This window comes from Macrosteles quadrilineatus, unplaced genomic scaffold, assembly GCF_028750875.1.
Source record: "Macrosteles quadrilineatus isolate MER2022 unplaced genomic scaffold, UCM_ALF_1.0 Scaffold_1__1_contigs__length_201487025, whole genome shotgun sequence".
Lineage (NCBI taxonomy): Eukaryota > Metazoa > Arthropoda > Insecta > Hemiptera > Cicadellidae > Macrosteles > Macrosteles quadrilineatus.
Window position 1 is genome coordinate 133,200,236 of NW_026542594.1, and position 23,549 is coordinate 133,223,784.

At 37.7% G+C, this 23,549-nt stretch overlaps 1 protein-coding gene across 1 annotated transcript in view; it reads left to right on the forward strand.

Moving 5' to 3' along the window:
• Positions 1 to 23,549, forward strand: part of LOC129000742 (uncharacterized) — a 66,707-nt gene that overhangs the window by 12,549 nt on the left and 30,609 nt on the right. The window contains exons 6-27 of the mRNA XM_054427726.1: positions 2,659 to 2,817; positions 3,309 to 3,476; positions 11,263 to 11,427; positions 11,601 to 11,787; positions 11,831 to 11,956; positions 12,000 to 12,125; positions 12,169 to 12,294; positions 12,326 to 12,463; positions 12,495 to 12,632; positions 12,676 to 12,801; positions 12,833 to 12,948; positions 13,122 to 13,308; positions 13,352 to 13,477; positions 13,521 to 13,646; positions 13,678 to 13,815; positions 13,847 to 13,984; positions 14,028 to 14,153; positions 14,185 to 14,322; positions 14,354 to 14,491; positions 14,523 to 14,692; positions 15,748 to 15,854; positions 17,387 to 17,462. Of these exons, the coding sequence (XP_054283701.1) occupies positions 2,659 to 2,817; positions 3,309 to 3,476; positions 11,263 to 11,427; positions 11,601 to 11,787; positions 11,831 to 11,956; positions 12,000 to 12,125; positions 12,169 to 12,294; positions 12,326 to 12,463; positions 12,495 to 12,632; positions 12,676 to 12,801; positions 12,833 to 12,948; positions 13,122 to 13,308; positions 13,352 to 13,477; positions 13,521 to 13,646; positions 13,678 to 13,815; positions 13,847 to 13,984; positions 14,028 to 14,153; positions 14,185 to 14,322; positions 14,354 to 14,491; positions 14,523 to 14,692; positions 15,748 to 15,854; positions 17,387 to 17,462 (3,045 nt within the window). The remainder of the gene's footprint in view (positions 1 to 2,658; positions 2,818 to 3,308; positions 3,477 to 11,262; positions 11,428 to 11,600; positions 11,788 to 11,830; positions 11,957 to 11,999; positions 12,126 to 12,168; positions 12,295 to 12,325; positions 12,464 to 12,494; positions 12,633 to 12,675; positions 12,802 to 12,832; positions 12,949 to 13,121; positions 13,309 to 13,351; positions 13,478 to 13,520; positions 13,647 to 13,677; positions 13,816 to 13,846; positions 13,985 to 14,027; positions 14,154 to 14,184; positions 14,323 to 14,353; positions 14,492 to 14,522; positions 14,693 to 15,747; positions 15,855 to 17,386; positions 17,463 to 23,549) is intronic.

Sequence of the window (23,549 nt, forward strand, 5' to 3'; positions counted from 1 at the left end):
CTATGACTTTCCTAAATTTCCTTAGTTTGCAAATCGCCTATTTCAACGATTACTAAGAAATGCAGCACAGTGTTAATTCAGTTTTCTTTTTAGTACGGTATATCAATTTATCCAGGCTCTCTCGCTTTTTTCCATTGTAATATTTACGCCAACCCAAATTGAAATAGTAAATATTTCATTTCAACCAAGTGAGTAAATGTTTGTGTTTGTAGCAAACTGTTAAATTAGAAAACCTATTGACTGTTTACAATTAACATATGTTCTTCTTCTCACTTTTCTCACAACAGCTGGAGTTTTATAACAATTTTTGTTTCCAATGTTAATCTTATGGACAAATACAAAACTTTAAAGGGCCCCAGGGCCTCACTCTCTTATTATTTCCCTAAAAAGAAAGTTTCCTGCACAACTTCACGTTACGCTCTTTTCAATGACACCAAAAACATGTCAATCGGTTCAGTAGTTTCGGAGGAGTAATTGTCACAAAAGACCTGCTTGCGTATTAAATAAGTACTAGTGAACCTGTGCGGCTCAATGCCCCGCAAAATAACATATGGATTTAGAAAACAAATTCGTCGTATTATATATTGACTCGACGTCGAAAATTAAATACAGTAATAGGCTAATGAAGCATTGGAAGGGAAGCAGTCCAGCCATTTTCTAACTGTATGTGTATTATATTTAGTAAATTAATAAGTGTTCAAGTTCTAGTATGTTATAGGCAGCGAGCAAGGTTATAGGGTTGTTATGTTTTAAAGATTTGTATAACACATTTAACAAAACATTTTATCATATCAGACCAATAGGCCTATGTAGCTTATTTTGAGGGTCATAAAAATGCTGCTTGAAGAAAACACACTTTTAAAAATAAAAACAAAAAAAAACAATATTTTTATCACAAAAGCACTTCCATGAATACTACGATTTTAGCCTTAAAGTTACCTTCAGGAAGATTACCCTGGTCAGAGTTGTCCGTAACGAATATGCTTATCCTATTAAAAGATGTAGCCTTGCTTAAAACAACATATAATATAGTTGCTCATGACTGAAATTGGTCTGGGTAAGAACAGCGCTGCAAATGCCAAAGGTAACAGAAATTAGCATCTTTCCATTTTAAAATGTAAGTTTGTTTTAGACGGGTAAATTTTTATCCTCGTAATCAAAATATGTCCCCAATCACTTGTTCCAGTTAAGACTTTACTTTCTATTAAGCTGTTAACCATTCTGATCACATGAAGCCTTGTGCCATTAATGAGGCCTTTTTTATGTATTAATATTAGGCTACTCATCAATAAAACCACTGCCCCCTTTTATTAGTCTAATCTGTGTCTTGGCAATCCACTGACCTCTATATTAAAAAAAACTCAGTTGGATTTTCTAGATGGGTGTCTCCGCCTTCGTCTGTTTTCGAGGACCCACTCTTCTTCCCCTTGGTATACTGACAATAATTAATTACCTGACTTGTCAAGTTCATGTAGTAATTCATTAATACTGTTAGTTTATAAAGAAAATTAGATAAAAGTTACTTGGCTTGGTGCTTTCATAACTGCAAACTCAAAATACACCCACAAGTAAAAAAGAATCAAGTTATTGGTTAAAAAAAACTATGTTTGTGTAATAACATTATTCACATGAAGTAGATGATTTGTTTGATTTGTCGATCAGCTGTTTAATTTCAAGTGAATTAATAATGTCAAAGATTTGTGATTTAAATACATAAATTATTATAGTAAATTTTTCTAAATCATGGTAACTTATTCTCCACTAAATTTTACTATTCCCAGCATTAAAATAAAGTAGTAAGATCCATTATGGGTCAACTTTAAGGTACACAATCCTTGATTGAAATGTAGTAGGTATACATTAAGAGTCATAATACACAGTAATTATTATGTAGTAGACTTTGACAATTTTCAAGTAACAAACATATGTTTCTGTAAATAAAAATTATCTCCCATGTTATCCTTATGGAGAAATACAAAACTTAAAAGGGCCCCAGGGCCTCACTCTCTAATTATTTCCCTAAAAAGAAAGTTTCCTGCACAACTTCACGTTACACTCTTTACAATGACACCAAAAACATGTCAATCGGTTCAGTAGTTTCGGAGGAGTAATTGTCACAAAAAACCTGCTTGCGTATTAAATAAGTAAAGATAGATAGATAGATTAAATTTAACATACAAATGATACGTTTTGACAGCATCCAGTGATAGAGATAGACAGTTCGGCTATGGACAGTATGATGCGGAAGCATTCGGCACGGCGTGGTGGTGGGGAGTGGTTTCCTGTCGGGAAGGTCTTGTAATGTCTCATACCATTCTACACTCATCCTCCACTCATCTTTGGGTTGAAAGCGCAACTATAGGTGGCATCCCCATCTCAATTGATAATAATAATTATAAGTGTTCAGTGATAACCAATTTAAGTGAGATGGCCGATTTTTCAACTTGGGAATGTGAATTGGTGCGTGGACCTCCAAATAATAAGGTTTTTTTCATCTGTGTAAATATAAAATATGTCTGGGTCAAACAGCAATTTAAGCCATAAAACATCCAGTTTAATAAATATATATCCAGCATAAAACCATGAGATATAAATCATTAGAAAGAATTTAATGAAGTAATTTATTCATCTGTGAGAATTAAATAAGATTGTTTCCAGATCAAACAACTGAATTTAATGAAACCAACGTGTCAGTGGTTATTTGTGATTCCTCACAAGATCTCTACCAACCACTTGCATGAGTTTGCCGGACATCTTCAGGAGGGTGGGAATGTTGCATTTCTGTACAACAGTTCAACATCTCACCGCAGATGCCAAGTAAGTATTTAGAAACAATTGTGCAACCTAACAATTTTATTTTGTCACAGTAAAAGAATCCATTACAAATTGAATACCAAAGATATTTAGTTTCTTGCTCTGTAAGCATACAGGTAACACTATTTCATGCTCCAAACCAAACATTTTTTTTTTAAATAAAGGAAATTTGATTGATTAATTTATTTTGGCAATCAGAAGTGTACAGGTTACACTTTCAAAACATGCTAATCACAAAGCAAGAAAAATACCCACAGGAAAGTGCAGCCTGTATTTATTCCTATCGTTATTACTAAAGACTTCATGAAAGAAAAATCTCACAAACATTTTACCTTCCTGTTTTACAGATCTTCTGTGAACAATTTTGTGATAGTAAAATTAGGCCCACAGCGGTTTTTATCAGCTAAAATCATAAAATCAAAGTAATTGCAGACACTTAAGTTAGTTTTAATTGGAGAACTAGTGTGGTATATTGAGTGGATTATCTTTGGTAGAATGGCCTCGCTTGTCACTTGGAGGGTCTGATGCAGAGTTTGGTCATGGGACTGGACATTGGGACTCAGGCTGAGCTTGACAAGTCCAAGAAGGTGTCAGAGGAGGAGTGGGAACAGATCAAACCAACCCGCACAGAGCGCAAGAACAGCCTGTTGCAGTTCATTCTGGTCAGATAACAGTGTCATTCATTTGAGTTTTTAAAATTTTAAAAGCTAAAACCATCGTAATGGTAAAGATAAGAACACAGACTATGGTAGTTTATAGGTACCCAAAGATAGTGTTAATAACCCGAGTAGAAAATTTAAGTTACCTAAAAGAGCCTAAAAAAGCTTAAAAACCTCTACTAGTGTCTGTGACATGTGACATTTATTCTGTCTTAAATCAGATGATGTAATATTTATTATTATTATTGTTTGTTGTGTTTATGTTAGTTTTGGAGTTTTTATGGTGAGTTCTATTAAAAACCAGTGTTCACCCCTATAAAAAAGTAATTTCTGGCCATATATGGCCATATCAAAATTCCATATATGGTTTTATAAAGCCATATATGGGTTTTGATGAGCATATATGGAAGCATATATGGCCAGATGTGGTTGTATCCATATATGGTGGTGTCCATATATGGCCATATATGTAGTATATATATGGAATTATTGTTCATATATGGCCATACATGTTTTCGATATATGAAATAATTGTTCTTATATGGCCATACATGTTTTCTATATATGAAATAATTGTTCATATATGGCCATACATGTTTTCTATATATGAAATAATTGTTCATATATGGCCATACATGTTTTCTATATATGAAATTATTGCCCATATATGGCCATACATGTTTTCTACATATGAAATTATTGTTCATATATGGCCATACATGTTTTTTATATATGAAAATATTGCCCATATATGGCCATAAATATCCTCCATATATGGAATTATGGTCTATATATGGTCATATATGACTCCCAGGTATGAAATTAAATTACTCATATATGGAATAATAATTTTCCATTTATGCTCATCTATAAATGAGTTTTTGACAATAACTGGAATTATTATAAGGGATTGTTGCCACTTTAGGATTATGTAACTCTCAAACTCCCAAACACTTCTTATAATATTAAAAATCTAAAGTTTATCAGTTTGTGTATTTTCTTGTTGCTCTCCAAGCACAAACTACTTAACTGATTGAGTTGATATGTGGTACAGTAAGGGGGCAGATAATATAGGCAATTCTCCTTTAAAGTAATTATTAGTAAAGAAATAAAATATCCAGATTTGAACCCTGATGACAAAATCCTGTACATACATCTATTGTACAATTTTATTATAACGCAACAAAATCTTAAAACTGACGTATAATTTTAAAATTGTAAGTGTAGTAGGCCTAAATAAGGAGAATATTATATTAATAATTAATTAATTGTACCTTTGCTATCAAACAGCCTCAAATATCAATGTCACGTAGTTAGGCTATATTAATAATAACATTCTTCAAATGACATAAAATGTCTAAGAAATATCTTGTTTTACGAGACCAAATACAGCTTCTCTTATTCGTAATGGGTTTTGATCATCCACATAATATGAAGCTATCGTGGTGTAGTGGCTAAGGGGGCAGACTCTCACGCCGGAGTCCCGGGTTCAATTCCCAGTCAGATGCTTAAAAATTTTGTTTTGAAATTTTTGAATTTAAAATTTTTATTATAGTTTTAATTTATAGTATATACCATTTAAGGTAAAAATATGTTTAATTGTTATTTTTTTATTTATTTATATATTTTTTATTAAAAAATTCCATATATGGAGGATTCCATATATGATCATATCTGGGGGATTCCATATATGATCATATCTGGTTGTATTTGGTCCAAAACCAAATATAACCGGATAAAAAAATTTTATATGGCCATATATAAACTTTTTCATAAGGGCAGTACCAATCTATATAAATAAAATTAGAGTTTTGTCTGTACATTGCTTAGAATAATGAACTTTTTGGTTATTTTTACATTTCATAGGTCAGAGAAACCGAATCAAACCTTATCTCAATTTCTGTCTGTCTGTCTGTCTGTCTGTCTGTCTGTCTATCTGTCATTCTCTTGGTAACGCTAAAATACGCACTTTATTACAACTACTCCTCAATAACTATAGCACTGTCCCGCCTGAAACTTATTTTCCAAATACTATACATATATGAGATGGTTTTAGACGTATTTCATCGAATATGAGACAGTTAGATATTTAACAGTAAACCCTTGAAAATCAAGTTTTTGTCGATTTTTGACGTGGAATTTCTGGAAGCCCATGTTAACCTTATGAGAAATGAAATTATTGAATCTTAACAGCTGTTTCAATTAAACAAGTTGGTTCTGTTCTGTGATGTTTTCAATAGCATTAAAGTTACAAGGATTACCAACAGGGTGCAGCACTAGCACTATTATTTCTTTTACATTTATGACAACAGCTAATTTGCAACCTGGAGGCGAGTGAGCGTAGCGAACGAGCTAACCTGAAGGCAAGTGAGCGTAGCGAACGAGCTAACCTGAAGGAAAGTGAGCGCAGCGAACGAGCTCCAACATACAGGTGAGTGAGCGTAGCGAACGAACTTCAACCAGGACGTGATTGAGCCATGCAAACGAGATCAGATAGTAAAAATAAAAGTAAGCCTACCGTTATAGGATCGACCGGCAGACACAGAGGTAATTTAACCTTTTATTGATTGTCATACCGATCCGGAACAACAAAAAACAACATAAAATGAAGCTATGTATAATAGTTTGGCCAGCATATCTTAAAATATGCAAACCAACTGCTGTTCGTTATATAAGAAGGTTTCAACTGAATATTATAAGATCCCCGTGCGTAGAACGGGTACACAGCTAGTAAATAAATATAATTTATGAAGCTTTATCATTGGTGGCAGCGGTAAAGGTAATATACAAACTTAAATAGAATAATGGACCTTTTAAAACCTCCGTCAGCTATTGATTTAAATAGCAACACATTAAATGAATGGACTAAGTTCAAGCAAAAATTTCTGTTGTACCTGGAAGCAACTGAAAAATCTAAAAAGTCGGGGAAAATCAAAGTTGCTTTACTGCTATGTTTAATGGGGGATGGTTGCCTAGACATTTTCAACACCTTTGAATTGGATGATGGGGAAAAAGACAATTTAGACACTGTAATTAAATGTTTTGACAAATACTTAGAGCCTAAAGTAAACACTGTTATTAATAGGTATACTTTCTTTAACCTCAGGCAAAAGTCCGACGAATCAGTTCAGTCATTTGTAACTAGTCTAAAAAATCAGGCAAAAAAATGTCAGTTCGGGGATCAGGAAGAAAGCCTTGTAAGAGATCTATTGATAATAGGGACTAAAGATGAAGCGTGTAAAGAAAGGTTGTTGATGACGAGTGATTTGAAACTTGATAAAGCAATTCACTACTGCACGGCTAGGGAGGAGAGTAAAAAACAAGTGCAACTAATGAAACTTGATTCACAACTTGACGAAACAACTAATGTAGGATCTAAAATTCATAACATTACTTTACCAAATTCGAGTAACATTACAAATAAAAGACAAGTTAAAGTCTGCTCTAAATGTTTAAAAACTCACAATTACAGAAATTGTCCTGCTTGGGGAAAGAAATGTATAAAATGCAAGAAATTTAATCACTTTGCAAACGCCTGTAAGGCCCAAAACATTCATAACATTGAATCTAATGAGGACATTGAACCTAATGAAGTGGGAATTAGTGGCGAGAGTCAGGACTTAAGTATTGAAACTATTGTTGTCAACACTGTAGACTCAAAACATAGTTGGTGTCAGAATATTACCGTAAATGGGGTTGACATATCTTTTAAGCTCGATACTGGCGCCGACGTCAATGTTATTCCTTACAAGCTTTATCAACAAATAGCTCCTGACGCTAACATGACGACTCCAGGTAAACGCCTCAAGTCTTATAGTGGGCATGACATCAAAGTTGTAGGTACTTGCCTTCTAAATTGTACACTGGGGGGTTCTAAAAGAAATTTTTTAGCAGAATTCTACATTGTGAATGAAGATGCCTGTCCCATATTAGGGCTTAAAACATGCCAAGAACTGAATCTCATTTCTAGAGTAAATGAAATAACTAAACCAAGTGAAAGTGTGTACGATAGGTTTTATGATGTATTTGGTGATGAGCTAGGAAAATTACCATTCGTTTATGATATAAAACTTGAAGATACCGCAGTTCCTAAAGTTATTCCTGCCAGAGCTATCCCTAAAGCTTTAAATGATACAGTTAGGGAAGAGATAAATAAAATGGTCAAAGACGGTATTTTAAGAGAGGTAAGCGAACCTACTGATTGGGTACATCCGATTGTAATAGCAAAGAAGCCAAATGGTAAAGTTAGAATTTGTATTGATCCAAGAACTCTTAATAAATATATAAAAAGGGAACACTACAAAATGGCGACGCTCCAAGAAATTTTCTCACAGTTGGATGGTGCAAGATACTTCAGTGTACTGGATGCTTCTTCAGCATTTCTACAGATACCGTTATCAGAGAATAGTTCTCGGTTATGCACCATTGCTACTCCTTTTGGCCGATTTAGTTATTGTAGACTACCTTTCGGATTGAATAGTTCCCCAGAGATTTTCCAAAAAGCAATGGACCATGTAACCTGTGGATTGGAGGGAGTGAGTGCATACATAGATGACGTCCTAGTGTTTGGTAACTCAAAAGAAGAACATGATGAAAGACTGGCTGCTTTCTTAGAAAAGGCAAGATATTTTGGACTTAAGCTGTCTAAAGAAAAAAGCCAGATTGGCCGTGAAAGTGTCCAATATCTAGGTCACAAACTTACTCCACAAGGTATTTCAATAACCGAATGCAAACTGAAGGCTATTCAGGACTACCCGAGCCCTAGGGATAAAAATGACCTCCAAAGATTTTTGGGAATGATTACATATGTAGGAAGGTTCATTGATAATCTATCTGATAAAACAGGACCACTACGATTACTGATGAGCAAAAACAAGTCAGCTTTCGCTTCAGCTTTAACAGCAACTCAGCAAAGGTACAGCCAGATTGAAAAAGAGCTTCTGGCAGTAGTAAATGGTTGTAAAAAGTTCCACTATTACCTATATGAAACAGACTTCACAATAGAGACAGATCACAAACCTCTACTTGGTCTTTTAAACAAACCTATAGCAAGTCTATCACCACGGCTTCAGAGAATGATGATGGAACTGATGAGATACAATTTTAAATTAGTTCACGTACCGGGAAAAAAAATGTTCATTGCAGACTCCCTGTCGAGAGCTCCAATAGATGAACATTTAAACACAAGTTATCTGGACAACGGAGCTGAGGTAGTTTACTCCCTGGCAGTTTTTGCTAATGACGATGTAGTAAATAGACATAAATATGCTACAGAAAGGGATGCCGCACTAAAGCAAGTACGTTTTTACATAGAACATGGATGGCCTGAACACAAACAAAATTGTGATGACAAAGCTCACCCTTTTTGGGAAAAAAGGTATCAATTACATTTATACGATGATCTGATATATATGGAAGACCGACTTGTTATTCCGAGTGAGCTGCGACCCGACATGCTGAGGCAACTACACGCTTCACACCAAGGAATTAATTCGTGCCAAAACAGAGCACAGATGGCTTGGTACTGGCCAGGAATGATGAGAGACATAAAAAACACAGTAGACCAATGTACAACATGCCAGGAATACCAAAGATCAAACCCAAAAGAACCTCTTAAACCATATCCAGTGCCAGAAATCCCATGGGAAGAAATTGGAGTTGATTTCTTCAAAATTAACAATACCAATCACATGCTAGTGATTGACTATCATTCCAAATTTGTGGAAGTAAAGAAGATGAGTACAACAACAGCTGATTCAGTAACTGCAGGATTGACACAGATATTTAGATCTCATGGCCTGCCTAAGAAATTACACTCCGATAATGGCCCTCCGTTCGATAGCCACAAGTTTTCCACGTTCACAGAAAGGTATAAAATTGAGCATATAACTTCGTCTCCGTACTACCCAAAATCTAACGGGATGGTGGAGAGGGCTATACAAACTTTAAAGTCAATGCTGTCTAAAACGCTAAAGACCAAGGGAGATCCAAACCTGGCCATAATCGATTACAATAATACAGTTGAACCTCTATAAGACGAATTTCAAGGGGTACGGGAAAAATTCGTACTATAGAGGTATTCTTAATAAAGAGGGTCGTTTTATCGAGGTTTAATGCTGCTGTTATTCTTCTTATAGAGGTTTCTCCTCGCTCCAAGGTTTCTCCAAAAACAATGACTGAGGAAGGAGGAGGGATGGGTGGGGGTTTCATGTTGAGACAAGCTTCTGTTTGGAGTACAAACTACGTACTATGGAGGTTAAGATTATGATAAATTCGTCTTATAGAGGTCACGTTCGTCTTGTAGAGGTTTTGTGCTAAGAATATTCGTTGTATAGAGGTTAATCAGTCCTAGTCCATGTCACAAACAAATTCGTCTTATGGAGGTTTTTAACTTAATTACTACGTTGTATAGAGGCGTTTTTAGCATTGACCTATATGAAAGTGTCAAGGGGATTAAGAAAAATTCGTCTTATCGAGGAATTCGGTTTATCGAGGTTCGTACAAACGAGGTTCAACTGTACTCCTAAAGCTAATCTCAGAGCACCTGCTCAAATGCTAATGGGAAGACTACTAAAGACTGTTCTTCCTGCTACTAAAGATTCCATGAAACCACTCTTCCCTACCAATGAAACAGTTCTAAATTTGAAGCAAGCCCAAGAAAAACAAAAAACATATTATGACAGATCGGCTCATCTACTTCCAGAATTAAAGGAGGGCGAAGAAGTTTATGTCCAAAAGGGAACTCGAGAATGGGCAAAAGGAAAAGTTGTCAAGAAACACAAAAGCCCGAATTCCTATTTTGTACAAATGGACAGCGGAGCAGTTTTCAGAAGAAACCGGTGCCAACTGAGACAATTTAAAATGGAAAAGAAAAAAGATTGAAATTGAAAAAAAAGGACATGTGACATGTGACAAATCAGATGATGTAATATTTATTATTATTATTGTTTGTTGTGTTTATGTTAGTTTTGGAGTTTTTATGGTGAGTTCTATTAAAAACCAGTGTTCAGTACCAATAAATAAATATAATTTATGAAGCTTTATCATTGTGTCGTTAACACTATTTACGAGAATTGGGTACACTACTTTACCTACAACCGGTTTTTAATCACTAATAATCACTTTTTAAAACTTCTAAGAGAGGTTATGTTATCCTTTATAACCTCTCATTGCCACTGACATTGATGCACCGACTCATTGTACCGATCACTAATTGCACTAATCGTTAACAATTAAATTGGTAAATACCGTAGCTGATTAGCTGAAGTTCAAAGCATTAGAATTTTACTTCCTCTCTCTTAATCCTTGAACCTCATTGGTCCGTTAGATGTGTTGTTAAGTAAAACTATGCTGTTATGTAAGTAAACAATGCTGTTATGTGAAAATTTTCAATTCTAAGTACTGAACTGAAACGGTTACTTAAAAAAACGGACCCAGGTAAAATTATTTAGAATGGGTCTAAAATGTTTAACCACATTGATAATAATTAATTAAATGTCTTACTACATAATTTAATCAAGCCTAAACCTGTCTTTATCCTTAAGACGCTGTCAAAATCTGCACAGATTAAATTTTGAATATATCTGAGCTAGCTGACAACATTGTGTATATTTTAGGAAATATGAGTGAAGGATGAGTAGTGAATAAACTATATGATAGTGTTGTTACTGACTAAGCTCAGTAATTTAGTCTAATAAGTGATAAAGAAAATACTAGTTCAACCATCTACGGGACATTGGCTACTGGTACCCCCGGGAAGGCTGTGCTCTCACTGTCCATCTGTTTGTAGAAGCGTTCCAAGACGGAGGTGATCTGTGACAACTGTACTGTGTGGAGAGCTCTGACTGCTGAGTTGTGGGGTCAAGAGTTCCTCAATTCGTCCCCACCTGACCATCTACTGGACATTGGCTACTGGAACCCCCGGGAAGGCTGTGCTCTCACTGACCTTCTTTTTGTAGAAGCGTTCCAAGACGGAGGTGACCTGTGACAACTGTACTGTGTGGAGAGCTCTGACTGCTGAGTTGTGGGGTCAAGAGTTCCTCAATTCGTCCCCACCTGACCATCTACTGGACATTGGCTACTGGAACCCCCGGGAAGGCTGTGCTCTCACTGACCTTCTTTTTGTAGAAGCGTTCCAAGACGGAGGTGATCTGTGACAACTGTACTGTGTGGAGAGCTCTGACTGCTGAGTTGTGGGGTCAAGAGTTCCTCAATTCGTCCCCACCTGACCATCTACTGGACATTGGCTACTGGAACCCTCGGGAAGGCTGTGCTCTCACTGACCATCTGTTTGTAGAAGCGTTCCAAGACGGAGGTGATCTGTGACAACTGTACTGTGTGGAGAGCTCTAACTGCAGAGTTGTGGGGTCAAGAGTTCCTCAATTCGTCCCCACCTGACCATCTACTGGACATTGGCTACTGGAACCCTCGGGAAGGCTGTGCTCTCACTGACCATCTGTTTGTAGAAGCGTTCCAAGACGGAGGTGATCTGTGACAACTGTACTGTGTGGAGAGCTCTAACTGCAGAGTTGTGGGGTCAAGAGTTCCTCAATTCGTCCCCACCTGACCATCTACTGGACATTGGCTACTGGAACCCTCGGGAAGGCTGTGCTCTCACTGACCTTCTGTTTGTAGAAGCGTTCCAAGACGGAGGTGATCTGTGACAACTGTACTGTGTGGAGAGCTCTAACTGCAGAGTTGTGGGGTCAAGAGTTCCTCAATTCGTCCCCACCTGACCATCTACTGGACATTGGCTACTGGAACCCTCGGGAAGGCTGTGCTCTCACTGACCATCTGTTTGTAGAAGCGTTCCAAGACGGAGGTGATCTGTGACAACTGTACTGTGTGGAGAGCTCTGACTGCTGAGTTGTGGGGTCAAGAGTTCCTCAATTCGTCCCCACCTGACCATCTACTGGACATTGGCTACTGGAACCCCCGGGAAGGCTGTGCTCTCACTGACCATCTGTTTGTAGAAGCGTTCCAAGACGGAGGTGATCTGTGACAACTGTACTGTGTGGAGAGCTCTGACTGCTGAGTTGTGGGGTCAAGAGTTCCTCAATTCGTCCCCACCTGACCATCTACTGGACATTGGCTACTGGAACCCTCGGGAAGGCTGTGCTCTCACTGACCATCTGTTTGTAGAAGCGTTCCAAGACGGAGGTGATCTGTGACAACTGTACTGTGTGGAGAGCTCTGACTGCAGAGTTGTGGGGTCAAGAGTTCCTCAATTCGTCCCCACCTGACCATCTACTGGACATTGGCTACTGGAACCCTCGGGAAGGCTGTGCTCTCACTGACCATCTGTTTGTAGAAGCGTTCCAAGACGGAGGTGATCTGTGACAACTGTACTGTGTGGAGAGCTCTGACTGCTGAGTTGTGGGGTCAAGAGTTCCTCAATTCGTCCCCACCTGACCATCTACTGGACATTGGCTACTGGAACCCCCGGGAAGGCTGTGCTCTCACTGACCATCTGTTTGTAGAAGCGTTCCAAGACGGAGGTGATCTGTGACAACTGTACTGTGTGGAGAGCTCTGACTGCTGAGTTGTGGGGTCAAGAGTTCCTCAATTCGTCCCCACCTGACCATCTACTAGACATTGGCTACTGGAACCCTCGGGAAGGCTGTGCTCTCACTGACCATCTGTTTGTAGAAGCGTTCCAAGACGGAGGTGATCTGTGACAACTGTACTGTGTGGAGAGCTCTGACTGCTGAGTTGTGGGGTCAAGAGTTCCTCAATTCGTCCCCACCTGACCATCTACTGGACATTGGCTACTGGAACCCTCGGGAAGGCTGTGCTCTCACTGACCATCTGTTTGTAGAAGCGTTCCAAGACGGAGGTGATCTGTGACAACTGTACTGTGTGGAGAGCTCTAACTGCAGAGTTGTGGGGTCAAGAGTTCCTCAATTCGTCCCCACCTGACCATCTACTGGACATTGGCTACTGGAACCCTCGGGAAGGCTGTGCTCTCACTGACCTTCTGTTTGTAGAAGCGTTCCAAGACGGAGGTGATCTGTGACAACTGTACTGTGTGGAGAGCTCTAACTGCAGAGTTGTGGGGTCAAGAGTTCCTCAATTCGTCCCCACCTGACCATCTACTGGACATTGGCTACTGGAACCCTCGGGAAGGCTGTGCTCTCACTGACCATCTGTTTGTAGAAGCGTTCCAAGACGGAGGTGATCTGTGACAACTGTACTGTGTGGAGAGCTCTGACTGCTGAGTTGTGGGGTCAAGAGTTCCTCAATTCGTCCCCACCTGACCATCTACTGGACATTGGCTACTGGAACCCCCGGGAAGGCTGTGCTCTCACTGACCATCTGTTTGTAGAAGCGTTCCAAGACGGAGGTGATCTGTGACAACTGTACTGTGTGGAGAGCTCTGACTGCTGAGTTGTGGGGTCAAGAGTTCCTCAATTCGTCCCCACCTGACCATCTACTGGACATTGGCTACTGGAACCCTCGGGAAGGCTGTGCTCTCACTGACCATCTGTTTGTAGAAGCGTTCCAAGACGGAGGTGATCTGTGACAACTGTACTGTGTGGAGAGCTCTGACTGCAGAGTTGTGGGGTCAAGAGTTCCTCAATTCGTCCCCACCTGACCATCTACTGGACATTGGCTACTGGAACCCTCGGGAAGGCTGTGCTCTCACTGACCATCTGTTTGTAGAAGCGTTCCAAGACGGAGGTGATCTGTGACAACTGTACTGTGTGGAGAGCTCTGACTGCTGAGTTGTGGGGTCAAGAGTTCCTCAATTCGTCCCCACCTGACCATCTACTGGACATTGGCTACTGGAACCCCCGGGAAGGCTGTGCTCTCACTGACCATCTGTTTGTAGAAGCGTTCCAAGACGGAGGTGATCTGTGACAACTGTACTGTGTGGAGAGCTCTGACTGCTGAGTTGTGGGGTCAAGAGTTCCTCAATTCGTCCCCACCTGACCATCTACTGGACATTGGCTACTGGAACCCTCGGGAAGGCTGTGCTCTCACTGACCATCTGTTTGTAGAAGCGTTCCAAGACGGAGGTGATCTGTGACAACTGTACTGTGTGGAGAGCTCTGACTGCTGAGTTGTGGGGTCAAGAGTTCCTCAATTCGTCCCCACCTGACCATCTACTGGACATTGGCTACTGGAACCCTCGGGAAGGCTGTGCTCTCACTGACCATCTGTTCCCTCATGCAAAGTACGGCTTTCGAAAGATGAGCTTACCTGTTGCCTCTTTTAATGTAAGTGTATGTTGATTAAAATTAGCTAATATATTTTAGAAAAAAAAATCAAACTGATCATAACATGCTGTGACACATTTATTGAATGAACAAAAACTAAACAAGTACCTAGTAATTAGTCATATATCAAGTACTTAAGGCTCTTGTGTGGATTTTTGTAATAAAGGGTTCTTGAGGAAAGTACTAGTACCAAGAATCGATGTAAAAATGTTGGTAGGCAACTATACGTACTTGGGTAGCAATAGGGCATGGGTTCTATTGCAACACACAGGAGCAGTGGCTGAATTGCAGGTATGGCGACCAATAACGGGATCTGAATTGGCCAAAGTAGTGATGTAATCTTCAGGTGGGAGATATGTAAATCCGTGCCTGGGTGTCAACAGTAATAATAATAGCGTTCTAGAATGTAAACTAATGATTAATATTGAAACATAATAGACCAACAATAGTTTTTATTATGTTACACTTATGTATAGTTCACATTTTTCTTTTTAAAATTTTATTTCTGAAATTCGCTTACTTCATTGTTTAGGTGAAGCGATTTTATCACATATCATAATTAAAGCTCTGAACCCCCATCCCTACAACTTTGGACATAGATTTAGTTAAGCCCTAACGTTGCTTTGGATTGCTCTGTGGGAGAAAAAAATCCTTCTACGCTGGCTGCAGCCTGAGAACTCCTCACTTACCTTCAGGCTGCATGAAATACCTAAGAGGAAGCAAACTGCACCAAGATTTAAAGAAATACACCATCTTTGTTTACAATTACAATTTTTCTTTTTTTCTAGGACGCTAGGCACGAGTTCGAAATTGTTTTTCACATTACTTCAGGCTAGACCTAGGGGTTACGGCATTATCACTTGGATAAAATCCATTGGTGATTTGGCGGGATTTGAACCCAGGACCCCAGGAACCGGAGTCCCGCGCTCTAACCACTAGACCAGCTCGCTCCCCATTACAATTACATTTACGATTAAAATAAAGGAATATTATATTGTACAGTATTGTGTTTCCTTACCATGATCAAACACACTTACAATGTTACTTTGTTCCAGTATCCACCATGGCAGATAATACAATACAACCAAAGTGGACATCCAACTGAATACAAAGGAGTTGTGTTTGAAATGCTCAATTTGATTTCCAAAAAGTACAATTTTTCGTAAGTACTTAAATAAGTTTTATAATTGATATTGATGAATAAACGACTAACTTACCCAAGGAAAGACTGGAAGTTTACAGCAGGTTAGTAACTGCCATTCTACTATGTTCTGAAGAAATTCCTCTTTTTGGGACAAATTATAAAATTAATTGTGTTGTAAGCTACCGGTATTTGTGTTCTGTCAACTGCTTGGAACTCTTTTCTTGGATAAAGCTGGATTTTCCTAGGCACGGAAGCGGAACACGGATTGCATGCGCAGCCCGCTCTCCTATTGTCTTAGGTAATTTAATAATACTGTTGTCCTAGAAGCGAAGCGGAACACCATTAAAATCGCCTCTCCGGCTTCCACATTCCGCTTCTGTGCATAGGAAAACCCATCTTAAGTTAGTTTTGTATTCATTTCTTCCTGCTTAATGTTTTCCCAAGCCAAGTGCCCTGTCCACTAAAAACTAGCCCCTTCATTCTTATATTTTTAAAATTACAAGCATGTTCTTAAATTATACATATAATATATAGTGTGTAATGTTGGTAACGCATTAATGTCCTTATTTCTCAGTATTTCAAGGAAAGGACAAGAGCACCTTGATAATGAAAATGTCAACCCGAATAAAGTGTTAAATTGAAATTGTGAGGTTGAGGTAGTACCTTAAATACTTTTAACCATTGTGGAAAGTAACTTTAATTAAATGCCTACCTTAGGGCTATGCCTCATAGATCTATGAAGCATTTTTTTGGTTTTATCATTGGATTTAACATATGGACCAACACGATCCGGGTGACATTTAATTGCGAAGCATTTGTTTTGGCTTGAAACTGTCAGATACCGTACTGTATGTTTATATATAATAGTTTTGCCAGCATATCTGAAAATATGCTAACCAACTGCTGTTCTTAATATAAGAAGGTTTCAACTGACTACGATAAGATACGCGTGCGTAGAATGGCCACACAGCTAGTATAATATTTAATGCGTAATAACATAAGTACAGGCCAACTACTTGTAAAATTGATTTTATGTTTTTTTTCTCAAATTAGAGGCCTGAAAACTTTAAGTCAATAGTCCTACTTTATTTTAAACTGTCAAATTGAAGACACTTTTGCCCTTTGAATCCAAACATACACCAGACATTGACTCTTTAAACTGACAAAAAGTAAATATTGAAACTTTTCATATTATGTATAAACAAAGTCGCTGGTAGTTGGGATGCAGGTTTTGAGCTGTTAAGTTCTAATTGAGCCTGCCACATGTTTTCTCTGACTTATCTTTAGTTCTAACTAGCTGTTACCACACGTTTTCCATTATTTCATGATACTCTTGTGCCCTTTATGTATTCCTATAATGAGATGCAGTTTATTTGTTGAGTTCCGATAGTATTCATTCCTTTTAATTTAGAACAATACTAAGGACTAATGATGACTGATGATTTGGCTGGCTAATTAGTACCGTGCCAGATATATTATAATGTGCATCTGATAACTTACAATTATGTGGATAAAATGTCAGTTAATTCTGTTCTGTCTGTCAACTTCAGGTATTATGTAATAAATCCTTGGAACAACAGTGGTCCTCCTGATCACAAATACGGTGGAAATTTTTCATCTCAAGAGGTATTTAATTTATTGTATAATCTCATCACCCTTAGAAATAATTGTTAATTACATTATCAAGTTAAATTAATATCAATTGAATTGCTAAAACTATTACACTTCCACTTTAATTCACAATATAAGTTAAAAGAACAATGTTCTTCTTTGTGGAAGGATGAATGCTTCAAAAAGTTAAATCGTACATGACATGTGTGTAGTGTATATATACTGCTTACTGCTTAATGCCATGGCTACTTGTACCCAAGCTGGTACTTGGTCTCGCCAACACGTTGTCGCCAGTTCTCTCGGTCCTCCAAATCTTCCTCTACTAGTCTCATCTTTTCCATATCCTTCCGGACTTGATCCCACCACCTAGCCTTTGGTCTTTCTACTGGTCTCCTTTCCCTCGGATCTCCCCTTAGGACCTTCTTCAACATGCTCTCCTCATTTCTACTCAAGATATGGCCAACCCTTCTAGCCTTCAGCTTTTGGCCTCTCATACAAAATCGGGGTCTCTGTATGATTCTCTTAACTCTTGGTTGTGGCGGATTCTCCATCTTCACATACTGGACCATATATAGTTCTTAGAACTTTATTCTCAAAGGTTATAATCTCCTTTTCCATGTTTTTGCTCAGGATCCAAATTTCCCCTTCATATAAAAGTACTGTTCTAATTATTGTTTTGTAGATTCTAAATTTTGTTTTTCTTGATAACAACTTTGATTTAATTAGTTTTCCACATGCATACCAACTTTTATTTGCTGAATTTATCCTATTCTGAATTTCTATGTCTTCTGTATTTCTGTCAGATAGTACAACACCTAGATATCAGAAATTATTAACTCTTTGGAATTCGTGGTTCTTTATTTTGAGAAAATTAGCATTATTTCCATCTTCTTCCCTTGCTACTCTCATAAATTTGGTTTTCACATGGTTTATCTTACATACGGTATTCATTTTTATTAATTAATATCTCTGTCAAAACCCTTAGATCATCTTCCTTTTCTGTCATCAGTACTATGTCATCCGCAAAAGCCAATATATTAATATTTGACCCTAGTTTTAGTCCTACGGGTGAATTTTTTACTGCTTTAGGGCTTCCTCTAGAGCAATATTGAACAGGAGGGGGGGGGGGGGGGTAGTCCATCCATACATAAAACTCAGTTGTGGTTTCTCCATCTATCTTTACTTTACAACGTGAGTTTGATACACACATGGTTATTATCTTTATAAGCTTATCCGGTACAACCAAGGCCGCACTAGACATACAGGCCGTGCTGCTACTTGTGTGATGTCACAACTGTAGGCGGTCCCGCGGCCGCTTCACACACAGGCGCTTATACGTTTTTACGACTGCAGTTAGTTCCCACCGTGATTTTAACCATTAAATGAAGTCGTAATGTAATGAAATTTTGTAGTAATGTTCTATATTAGTGTAGCGTAGTGATTAGCTAGTTTATTACGCGTTTAAAATTGTTTGTGCATGGTTAATTAAATACTAAACCGAAGTTAAAAACTAATTAATTGTACTGTCAATACAATGTATATTGTCAAGAAAATAAAGTATTTATTTATTTATTATTTATTCAGACATTTACCATTTAGGCTACTATTTATTTCAAGCAGACGTTTTTATATAATTGTTTTCACTATTGGATACGTCCTACTATTTATTAAACTGCTATCGTATGGTTAAATATACAAAATGAGGATTAGAAAAAAATACTGTTTTCAGTGTTGTAACTTGTATTTAAACAGTACCAAAGAGTCTTCTATATTGTAAGAAAGCTTATCTATAGCTTTCGCTTTTTTGTATGTTCCTTTCCTTCCTCAATTATCCGTTATTTGTTCATTTTACTAATGATTATTATTTAATAAAATATTAGAGAATGTAAATAAGCATTCTTTTAACAATAGCTTTAGATCCCTACCACAAGAAAGGCACACCTCAAGATTTGTGTTGTCGAGAACATGATACATTACTAACATGAGTAGGCCTACCTTTCTCAGACTTTTACATCTTAAGAAGGCATTTCCATATATTTCACCAATCATAACCTTAAATACCTTTAGTAATCAACGCATTATTTACTATACGCTTAAAGGGATATTGTAAATTTCAACTATCTATCACGGTAAAATAATAAGAAAGTGAGTTGAGGAGTGTTTGCTTATCACTTAACACAAATTTAGATTTACAACAGCTACATTAAACACCCTCCGTTCAAATTCCGTTCAATTTATATATGTGTGTGTGTCTAATAGCACGATAACTCGAGCAAAACTGATCCGATTTTGATGAAATTTGGTACAAACGTGTAAACGTACATTTATTTGAATAAGTTCGTGAACCAGCATGATCGGACTATGGAAACAGAGGTTTATGGGGGGTGTTATTCAGTAAAAATTTGTTTTTCCCATTTTCAACAATAAAAACACAAAATTTCACAATTTCTTTCCAAACCATTTTGTAGATATTAACAAAAGAAAGAATTTTGCATATTGAAGCGTTGTTGTATGCCTAATGGTTACGGAGATAATAATAAAGAAAATGAGAATAAATAAACTGTTGTAATTTGCTTGCTTATGGATATGTTTTAATCAAATTTGACAATTTCGTTTATTTCATCCTAAGCTATCAACACTTAAAAAAACACCTCAATACCTGCCCTGTATCAGCAAATATAAGTACTCATTAAAATTAATGTTTTTTAAAAAGGAAATAAATCTGAAAATTTTAAGATAATATTTTAGTAGAAATCCAGCCTGATAAATGGAAATTCGCTTAGTCTGCAGGTTTGCTGCGGCGGGGGTATTTGTTATTATTTACTGGTTATCCTCGTACCACCACACTGTTCCATTTCTCTAACCAGACAAAACATTATCTTAAAAATATGACAATTCTCACGATCAACAGTTGTTATTGCTTGACAATCTTCACTCCCTTGAAAGCATGATTTAATTTGCCCCACCTATGTACAATTATTTCTAAGAAAATAATAGTTCCATCAATATTTCTATTCTTATGCTCAAATTGATATTTATGTGGAGTAACTTAATCTTTTTTTGTTGTAGTAGGCCCATGTAGCACATAAATTCACATCTTGTCCCCCCAGTGAAGTAAGGGAAAATTTGTCTTATTTGTTGTTATTTAACGGTAGTGCTAGTTTGTCTACACTATCCTGTGCCATATTTTGAATCGTTGCAAAGAAATAAACCTACCACTTCTTCATTGTTCAATTTTTACAATGATATCATAAACGTTTGAATTGTTGTGGACGATTTCATTAGTATACCTACCGCGCTATGCCTACCGACCACGGCGCGTAGCGGGGTAGTGACCGCCTTCAGTTGTGCCGTAGCGCCTGAAGTGGTGGGGGAGCAGCACGGCCTGTATATCTAGTGCAGCCTTGGTACAACGCACTAGGTACGGGGACAGTAATGACGCCGCCCAGTGTGTTACTCATCATGAACGTTGGTGGGACCGTCTTTAAATGTCCTTACCTACTTGCGTACCATTCCGTCACTCATAATGTTCTCGCGATACATTTCGCTAATCTGTCGATGATTTTCAATGGCTTTCACACTTTTAGCACTTAAAAATCTAATTACAGCGCACACTTCACAGTCAGCGGCGGTCTCAATTGGCGGCACCATTTTGAATGCTCGAAACCAGATGTAAACACGGCCGATTGTTCTTGAATTTCCGGCTAGGGCTTACCAATAGATGCCCATACACAGCGCAAATGTCGAAAATGCCTATCGCAGCGCTGGAACGGAGAAATTTAAAAATGGTACTTACTTAAAAACCATGCTTCGTATGTAACATTTAAAAGGGAAATTCCTCTATGGTTATTATTAAATTGTTTGTCCCCTTTTTTGCGGATGGGTACTATTAAAGCCTCTCGCCGCTCTTTGGGAATAGTTTCTTTATTCCATATTTCATTGATTAAACTATGCATTTTATCTATTATTACCTGCCCACCTGCTTTCAGTATGTCAGCTGTCACTCCATCTTCTCCTGGTGCCTTATTGTTTTTGAGGCCACTTATTGCAGTCTTGATTTCTTCCATGGATTAGGACAATTCCATGGAATTGCAACTACAAGAGTATAGAACTATATGGAATTGTACAATATTCCTTAAATTTGTACAGTTGATTGGGTACAAAAGGTTGTACATTCTGATATATAGGTCTTTCTGCTGCATAATTACGTTTCCTGTTTTGTTTACCATATGTATATAGTTTTGAATTCTTTTTTGAACCCCCTAACTTCTTGATAAAAAATATCTTGAATTGTTAGCTGTTGTCATCTTCTGTTTTTCCAGCAGACTATTTATCCATTGTGTTTTCTTCCTTCTGAGAACCTTTACCGTTCCTTTTGCTTTGTTGTCACAGTTCCTCCTGTCAATATCACTTCCATGTTTCAGCCAGATTTCATTAGCTTGTTTCCTTTCATTTACCACTGATTTACAATCTTCATCAAACAAAGGTTTCTGTTTCCTGCGCTTTTTCTTCCCACAAACTTCCTCAGCAAAAATTTTGTAGGTAACATATTTCTTAGGGACTTCCAGCTCTCCTCAATATTAAATTCTTCATTTCCTTCTTGTTCCTCCAAGCTATGAAATCTATTTGATAATTTAATCTTGAATTCCTTTACTGTATCCTTTTCTTTGAGTTTCTTGACTGCAATGTTTACAGATCTATTGTCCACCTTTACTAAAACCAGATAGTGATCTGATCCACATTCAGCCCCTCTTGGTACATTTGTAATGTGACTAAGGTGTCTTCTGTCAACTAGCACATGGTCTATTTGGTTTTTCGTATGACCACCGGGTGATACCCATATTGCCTTGTAGATGTCTTTCCTTGGGAAAAGGGTGCTCACGATCTTCATGTCACCACTAACTGCCAGACTCAACAATCTTATTCCATTATCGTTGCTTTCTTTATGGAGGCTATTCTCTCCCGCTGTACTTTTCCATATTGGTTCTTGTCCAATCTTTCCATTGGAATCACCTAACATAACTTTGGTATCATAGTTTGGTAACTTATTTCACTCTGCTTCTAACATTTCATAAAATATATCCTTTTCTTTTTCATCTGCATCTTCTGTAGGTGCATAAAAACTTATCACAGAAATATTTTTAAACATGCCCTTAATTCTAATATTCTAATACAGCTCCTGGCTCTGCCAGTGTTCTTAAATTCCATGTTCCGAATCCGAATCGCAAAGTCCTGGTTGGTAGCCAAAGTCTGTTCTGTTGATCCTGTCCGAGTTTGTACAATCCTGTTGGTGTTTTGTAACAACTGGGTTTTCCAAGGTGGGTTGTCGGCCCGACGCTTAACCCCCAGTTGGCCTCTGGAGAACCAGGTTCGGGTTGTCTGGCTCTGGCCTACCTCATCAGTTCCAAGCAAACCAAAAAGGGGTTTGCCCCTTGCACTACGGGGAAGTACCAGAATCAACTCTTCCTGACACCTTCACTTCCACACCACTGGGACTGTTTCCATTACTGAGCAGAGAAGAGGACTCTGTCTGGTGTCAGTCTTTTGAATAGGGTATAAAATTATGCATATATATATTGTAGTATACAGGGTTGGGCAAATGTGTGGATACCCCTAGTTAACTTTTTAACGCGTTGCAATAGGAAAACTAAAACATATTTCAGTAATAAAAGTCATTGTAAAATGTTAGAACAAAACTGTAATATATTATATTATATCACATTACCTGGCTCTTACAATTATCTGAAACATCTGTTAAATGTTTATGTTTACATTTTTCTATGATATTAATATACAGTTGAAGTCTTGGAGTGGAATACTCATAACTGATACTTGTGTGGTGTAATTAGATTAACTTTAGTTTTTCTTCTTCTTTTTTTCATTGGAGCGGGTGTATAGCTTAATAGCTTTCTGGAGTCGTTGAAAAGTAGAAGGTTTAGTCTGGAACTGGAGTAGAGTATTCAAAATTAACAGGAGCGGGAGTTAAAAACTGAACAGGAGGGAAATCAACTAGGGGTCGTAGAATTGACATGGTCGATTTGTAACTGTTGGATACTGCTGTTGGAGCTGGAATGGGATACTTGTAAGTAGTAGGGAAAAGCC